This window comes from Triticum dicoccoides, chromosome 7B, assembly GCF_002162155.2.
Source record: "Triticum dicoccoides isolate Atlit2015 ecotype Zavitan chromosome 7B, WEW_v2.0, whole genome shotgun sequence".
Taxonomy (NCBI): domain Eukaryota; kingdom Viridiplantae; phylum Streptophyta; class Magnoliopsida; order Poales; family Poaceae; genus Triticum; species Triticum dicoccoides.
The window spans coordinates 40,190,320-40,197,187 of record NC_041393.1 but is presented as its reverse complement, the minus strand read 5'-3'; the positions used below and the strand labels follow the sequence as shown (position 1 = coordinate 40,197,187).

The 6,868-nt window shown below is 46.1% G+C and overlaps 1 protein-coding gene across 2 annotated transcripts; it reads left to right on the top strand.

Annotated features, from left to right (window-relative positions):
* The first annotated feature begins 309 nt into the window (after positions 1 to 309).
* Positions 310 to 4,451, top strand: LOC119336944 (probable serine/threonine-protein kinase PIX7). 2 transcript variants are annotated; one of them, XM_037609033.1, is made up of 7 exons: positions 310 to 861; positions 1,995 to 2,311; positions 2,390 to 2,525; positions 3,142 to 3,275; positions 3,356 to 3,479; positions 3,690 to 4,040; positions 4,131 to 4,451. In XM_037609033.1, exons 1-7 carry the CDS (start codon positions 696 to 698, stop codon positions 4,145 to 4,147), a joined length of 1,245 nt encoding a protein of 414 aa, XP_037464930.1. In that variant the 5' UTR covers positions 310 to 695; the 3' UTR covers positions 4,148 to 4,451. The 2 variants fall into 2 exon arrangements, with proteins under 2 accessions (XP_037464930.1, XP_037464931.1); XM_037609034.1 differs by having other exon boundaries at positions 311 to 861; positions 2,037 to 2,311.
* Positions 4,452 to 6,868: the final 2,417 nt, after the last annotated feature.

The window sequence follows — 6,868 nt, the reverse complement described above, 5'->3', positions numbered from 1 at the left end:
GGATACCCACTGGCCACTGCCCGCCACTTGCCCTCCCCTTCCATGGTGAATCGAACCCGCCGGAAGAAAAAAGCCGCCCCCGGCCGCAGCACGGTGAATTCACCTACGGCCGCCCCAACCAACCAACGCAGCCGGCTGGGGTTCGGCCAACCTCCACCGCACTCCCGTCGTCACCGGGGGCCAACACAACACACGGATTGATTCCTCATTCCTCGCCGTCGTCATCATGACGGCGGCGGCGACACATTCGTCGCGGTGCCGGCGCCAGTGCGCATACGCCCCGAGTGCGACCCACTGCCGCTTCCACTCCCACTCCGTTCCCACTCGCGCCCGCCCTTTCCCCACTCGCGCCAGCCAGCCATCGCCCGCTTGCTTCCCCGACTTGTCTACTCCCACCACCATCAGCGCCATTTCGCTCTCTGACTCGATCCTCCTCCCTCCTCCTCTATCCCTCCCTCTCCTTTCGCTTTCGCCTTTCTGCCGGCGTGCGCACTTATCTGCTTGCGGGGTCCGGACGGCGACGGGGGGTGCGAGTCCGGGCGTCCATCCAAAGCCAGCTTCCAAGCAGGAACCGGTCGTGTCGCTTGCTAGCGGGGGTAGGTGGGTCGCCGGGCAGCCAGCCGGCGCCAGAAGCTCTGCTTGTTCTTGACCTCGCCGCCTCGACTTGACGGGGCACGGAATTTGGTGGTGGGTCCATGCCTCCTCCTTCGCCGCTGCCTCGGCACCGGCAGGAGCGCCGCGGGTGCGGCTGCTGGGCCGTGCTGACGAGGGGCCTGCGGGGCTCCTGCTTCCGCCCGGCGGCGGCGGCCGCCGCCGCCCCGGCCGGGGCCGCGGTCAAAGGCGGCCATGTCTACGACGCAGGTGGCTGATTAAATTCCTGCTCTTTATCCGGAAGTCTTGTCCTTTTTTCCTGGTTGGTGGGATCTCTTTGTCTGGTTCCGGGAGCGATCAGCTGCTTTGTTCTCTAGCGATTACATACCGCCATGATGTGATGGCTGTGGTACTTGATACGATGTTGTGTTCGTCGAGCAAAGGTACAAGAAACACGAGGATCAGATGAATTTTGCTTAGTATTCCCATTCTTTGATGAAGGATCCTGTCCTTGCTAGCAGTACAATTGCCAGCTCTCACAAGATTGTGCAGCACTGAACTTTTTTTATTTTACATCGAATTGGGCTTTCTTTCTTGGTTCCTGATTGAGAGTTGACCATCAATTGAGGAAACCTATTGAATTTAACCTTGCTTATTTCACCGAGGCGTCGATGTCCTAATCTTAAACAGTTAGTGCCATGGCAGCATATATATGAGCTTGGGCTTGTGTCTTTAACTCTTTTTATGGATGGGTAAGTAAAAGGTGTTCTTTGTTCTATTGCGAGATAACAATCCCCTTCAAACCAATGGTTTTTTGCTGCTTATCTTTAGGTGCAAGTTGTGTTATGCAATTCACTATAGTAATAATTCTGACTAGCAGGTGAGATTTTTGCTGACCATTGTGACATAACTGAAGAAACACATGTGGTAAATACTACTACAGAGGCATGAATCAGGCCTTTGTTCCTTCGGTTCAGGGAGCAAACTACATCTAATTATGTTGCTTTCTGCTGTGACGCTCATCATTGACATTTTGCCTAAGCTTACCTAGCAGTATAAGAAACATATTCATGATACCTCAATTCAACTGGATTGATTCTTTTTTCCTTAATAAAACCTGAGGATAAGTATGCCTAGTATATAATACTCTTGGTCTTGGGTAGTTGGGCATATGTCCATCTACTTTGTTAACCAGTTTGGATACGTGGGGAAGTCCAAGACCTAAGAAATATAAGCATCAGCAAATATATTTTATCCTAGCTCACACATTTGAGCGTAATCTGAGTGCAGCATATTGCACTTCAGAGTGTACTAGTATAACCATGCCATCTACTTTGTAGTCTCCATTGGTAAATTTCCAGTTTGGGGTGAAATGCTCAACCATTTTCCCCACTCCATGGCAGCGGAGACAAGATACCTAAACTCTAGCAATCGAGATCTTGCAGATCATTTTCAGAGGAAGCTTGGTGAAGAAAATGGTGTTGACGCATCAATTGAGAAGAAAATATCACCCAAGCTACTTGAATTCACTTTCCAAGAGCTTAAATCTGCCACTGTTAACTTTAGACCAGACAGTATTCTCGGAGAAGGTGGATTTGGGTATGTCTTCAAGGGGTGGATTGAGCCGAACAGCACAGCTCCTGCAAAGCCCGGCACTGGTCTGACTGTAGCTGTCAAAAGTCTGAAGGAAAATGCTCTTCAAGGTCATAGAGAATGGGTGGTAAGTACTGCATGCTTCTTAAGTCCTAAATTTCTTTCTTTAGGTGGAGTTATAACTTCCAGAGATATCAATTTGCAGGCGGAAGTTGACTTTCTGGGACAGCTGCATCACAAACATCTTGTTAAGCTGATTGGATACTGTATTGAGGATGACCAAAGACTGCTTGTATATGAATTCATGGCACGGGGAAGTCTAGAAAATCATCTTTTCAGAAGTGAGCAATCAACTACAAATATTACTATTGAATGTTGGTGTTTTTATGTTTAGTATTCCTACATTGAGTGCTGAAACTTGGAATGCTTTATTTGAGCCAATGTACTGACATAATATTTTATTCCTATCTGGAGGAACTGTTTTCTGAAAGAAAACACATAATGACATCTGAACATTAGGATAATATCGCATCTTGAGGAACTGTTTTCTGAAGTTCAACCTATCTAATACTTCTATCTGAAAGGAAAATCAATAGTTTTTTGCAAAGAAACAAAAATAATCTAAAGGTGATCAGTTGCTTGTTATCTTCTTATTCCAAGGTGGTATCTGGTATGCATGCCTTACTATCTCTAGCTTGTTTTTTTGCAGTTCAAACTTCAGAACAATCGTAACATTTTTGTTCAAACTGTTATTTAAAACTCCAACTTCTGCTATAAATCCTTACAGGAACAATGGTCCTGTGTGGGTTTTCTTCTAGCTTACTTATTGCTTTTCGTCCCTGCCTAGCTACATTTACTTCTTTTTTTAGTATGTGATGTCTATTGATTAGTAGTAATATCTTATATTGTTTTGTCCCTTTTTATTCTCCTGTTATCTTACTTTGTTTAATCTTGAAGGGACTCTTCCCCTACCTTGGCCGTGCAGGATGAAGGTTGTTCTTGGTGCTGCTAAAGGTCTAGCCTTCCTACATGTTGGTCCGAAACCAGTTATTTACAGGGATTTTAAGACATCAAATATTCTTATCGATGCGGTAACTCTCTGGTCAATTTTGTTTGTTCCCATGCTTAATTGTATTATGTTGGTTTAACTGTGAAAGTTCTGCTGCAACAGGATTACAATTCAAAACTATCAGATTTTGGATTAGCAAAAGCTGGTCCCCAAGGTGATAAAACCCATGTCTCTACTCGGGTTCTTGGCACCTATGGCTACGCTGCGCCTGAGTATGTAATGACAGGTATTCAACGGAACTTATTTATTTCAAAGTAGCCACATTATATCCATCAGGAATTTTTAGTGTGCAGTTAGTAGTTGGTTCTTTACAGTGTTTTTTTTTCCTAGTTTCCTGAATGTGATCAGATCCAAGAGAACAAAAACTCAGTTACGATTATTTGTTTTGGCAATAGACATGCCAAGTTTTATATCTCATATTAAGCACACTGTTCAGGCCACTTGACAACCAAGAGCGACGTGTATAGCTTCGGAGTCGTGCTTCTCGAGGTGCTGACTGGCAGGAGATCAGTGGACAAGAAGCGACCTCCGGGGGAGCAGAACCTCGTTGCATGGGCGAGGCCGTATCTGAGCGACCGGCGAAGGCTCTATCAGCTCGTAGACCCTCGCCTGGGGCTGAACTATTCCGTCAGAGGGGTTCAGAAGGTTGCACAGATCTGCCACCACTGCCTCAACCGTGACAGCAAGTCGCGCCCGATGATGGATGAAGTCGTCAAGCATCTGACTCCGCTGCAGGACCTCAACGACATGGCCGCCGCATCGTATAGGCCCCGGTCGTCACCCCGCGGTGAGTGGTATCTCTGAATCCACCCTAATTTTTCTTCTGACAAGAGTGGAAGTGAAGCTAACTGGGAATGTGCTCTCTTCTTCATGGCAGGAAAGGCGCGGCGGTGATTGCCAGTCTGAGGCGACAGAAACGGCATTTCTATGATTTCTTGGCATTGTTGGATGCTGGTCCTGTTTTAACTGTACAGGGAAAAAAAGATTGGGCTCCATGTCCATCGACGAAAATTGGAGCTCTGACACCCATGTCTCGCTTAGATCAATCACACTGTTTTTGCCTGTTGCCTAAGCGGACCGACGACGTTGTCTGATTGTGATATGTTGTAATAATAACGAGTTAATATCTGATTTGTGTATGAGAATGGTTTGGCCTGGTGGCGGTGTATGCCAGTGCCATCCCAGTGGTCTTGCTGGAGTTCATAGGGGAAGAGATGGTTGCCACCTGTTTGGATCTGAGGGCAAGGAAGGGTAGGGGCAGCTAGATGCTCGGAATATTCGTCAAAAACGGGGCTATGGTTAGCTGTGAAAAAGTGGCGGGTGACGGCAACCAGCCCGCACGTGAGCATGAAACCCTCACTTTCCACCATTCTCATTTCTCTATCCTGTGCGTGGCGGCGGCCCATCTAGCAGAGAGGCTGCGAGAGGTGAGTTCATTCTCTACTCATGCCCTCTCTTCTACTTTGTGTCAGTTCTCTACCTCCATCAATCGCGTGTGGCGGCCGACCGTTGCAGAGGGTGCGGCTGGATCTTGAGTAGGCCGCGCGGCTGTTGCCTGGTGGATAACCTAGACGGTAACTATAGGTTGTTGGATAAGCTCTTTTGATTACCACCAAAACATTAAACTATGGGTTGTATAACTATAGGTTCTAGTATACTATGAGTCGTATGTTCAAAACATTAAACTATGGAACGTTGAACTATGAGTCGTATGTTCTTGGGTTACCTATGGAGTGTTGAACTGTTATATCTGATGAAGTTCAAGTTTATTTTCTACTATCATTGTGGTATGTTATGGGAATAGTTTAATTTCAAGATTATTGTTGCACTTATCATATTACCTTTGTTCGGAAATAACAGACGTGGTTTAGTTCAAATTTTGAACTAAAACCACATCAGTTATCTCCGAACGGAAGAAGTATTTAATTGCCTTAAAAATAACGAATTATGGAGGTAATCTCACCACTTCAATCAAAAAGGTCACCACAATCCTTATCTATCACTCATCCCTCAAAGGCTCAAAGCAATCGTTCCAATGGCTATCCCCAACCATGTGTTCATCCTTTTAACCAAACAAAACATGGATTATCCTCACCCACTCACCAAACTAAAAATTGGTAGCCAGTTGGTTGGCGATACCCACAATCACCCTAACCCATCCCTCAAAACAAACACATCCTAGGTTGGGGGCGAGCAGTGAAGAGGCTGCAGATTAGGAGATCCATATATGTTCTTCTAACTGGATGGCTGCTTCCATGGTGGAAATTCCACATGAATTTACATTATACACTTGATGATACACTTGCTTTTTGTCGCGTGGAAATTCCACATGAATTCCATAATGTAAATTGATGTATGTTTGTCGCGTGGAAATTCCACATGAATTTACATTATACACTTGCTTTTTTATTTTATAGAGGGCACTTTTATTGACTCATAAAGTAGCATCAAGCAGGTACCATGCAAAGAGTATACACTTTTAGTCTCTATATAACTAAGATGCATACAACCAACCAACATGCAAAAATTTAAAGAAATATAATAGGCACATTGGCAACGGTAAAGTCTAATACGATGAACACAAAACCTCTGTCGACAAGTGTAGAGGACGTATCTATAGACTATGTCGTCGTCCATGTTGGATAAAAATCTCCTTGACCACTTACTCCAACCACGTACGCGCCACCATGAACATCAACATTGTTATACGGTTTGCTTATCTTTTACAGGAATTAAGTAGGAGGAAAATGATGCACAATTTAGTTTGATTTCCACGGAAACACATCACGATTCAGTTTGATTCGAACAGGGTATACTTCCGTTCCTGACATGACTGGTTATACAGTTATCTTTGGTAATTTTCATTTGCCTCAAATTTAGTCACCTATGATTGATTACTACAAAGACTAGAGTCGCACTATTTGAGAGTGCACTGACCTGGGTAGAATATTACTATGGTTTTCACTTTGCCTCCAAATAGGCTTTCACCCTATTTTATATAAAGTATCGCCGAACAAAGTACACGGCCGAACTATACAAGATGGTGAGGCAGCCCCCACACAACACCGATCCCAGGATAACCGGATCGCGCAACACCACCGGAAAAGAGCATTGGAAGAACTGAGTACAAAGCCCGCTACACCCTAACACACCTAAACTCCGTGTCAACGCCCTCGGGAGGGATAACAACGTAAAGCGTTGTTGTTGCCGAGTCCAGAACGAACAAGGGTCTTCACCCAAAACCCTGACGACAGGAGCACCTCGACAATGTCTTCAGGAAGAGAGTGGTGCCCTCGAGCGTCGGCGGCGGCGCCGCCAAGACGCTGAGCTTTCACTCTGTAGCTCCCTGTGCCACCCACCGCTACACCTCTCGCCGCCCACACAACCAAGAGAGGTAGCCACCACCACCAACATGAAACCTGCCGGAGAGCCACCCTTATGGACCGCCATCCGGTGCCGCCGCCCCAGCATCCATGTCCGAGAAACTGCCAACGAGCCCCAACACAATGTCCCAACCACGGTAGAAAGAGTGAAAGGCGTCTGCTTTCGTCACAGTCCCAGAGTCTAGGTTGGCACCTCCACTGTTGGATATGTCCACACCTGCATCCTTTGCCA

What these genes read in the sequence shown, in the direction of transcription:
- LOC119336944 (XM_037609033.1), top strand. Translation starts at nt 696, where the DNA reads ATGCCTCCTCCTTCGCCGCTGCCTCGGCACCGGCAGGAGCGCCGCGGG. An exon ending in AAGGTCATAGAGAATGGGTG is followed by an intron (nt 2,312 to 2,389) that starts GTAAGTACTGCA and finishes ATCAATTTGCAG; the next exon opens with GCGGAAGTTGACTTTCTGGG. An exon ending in GCCTGAGTATGTAATGACAG is followed by an intron (nt 3,480 to 3,689) that starts GTATTCAACGGA and finishes CACACTGTTCAG; the next exon opens with GCCACTTGACAACCAAGAGC.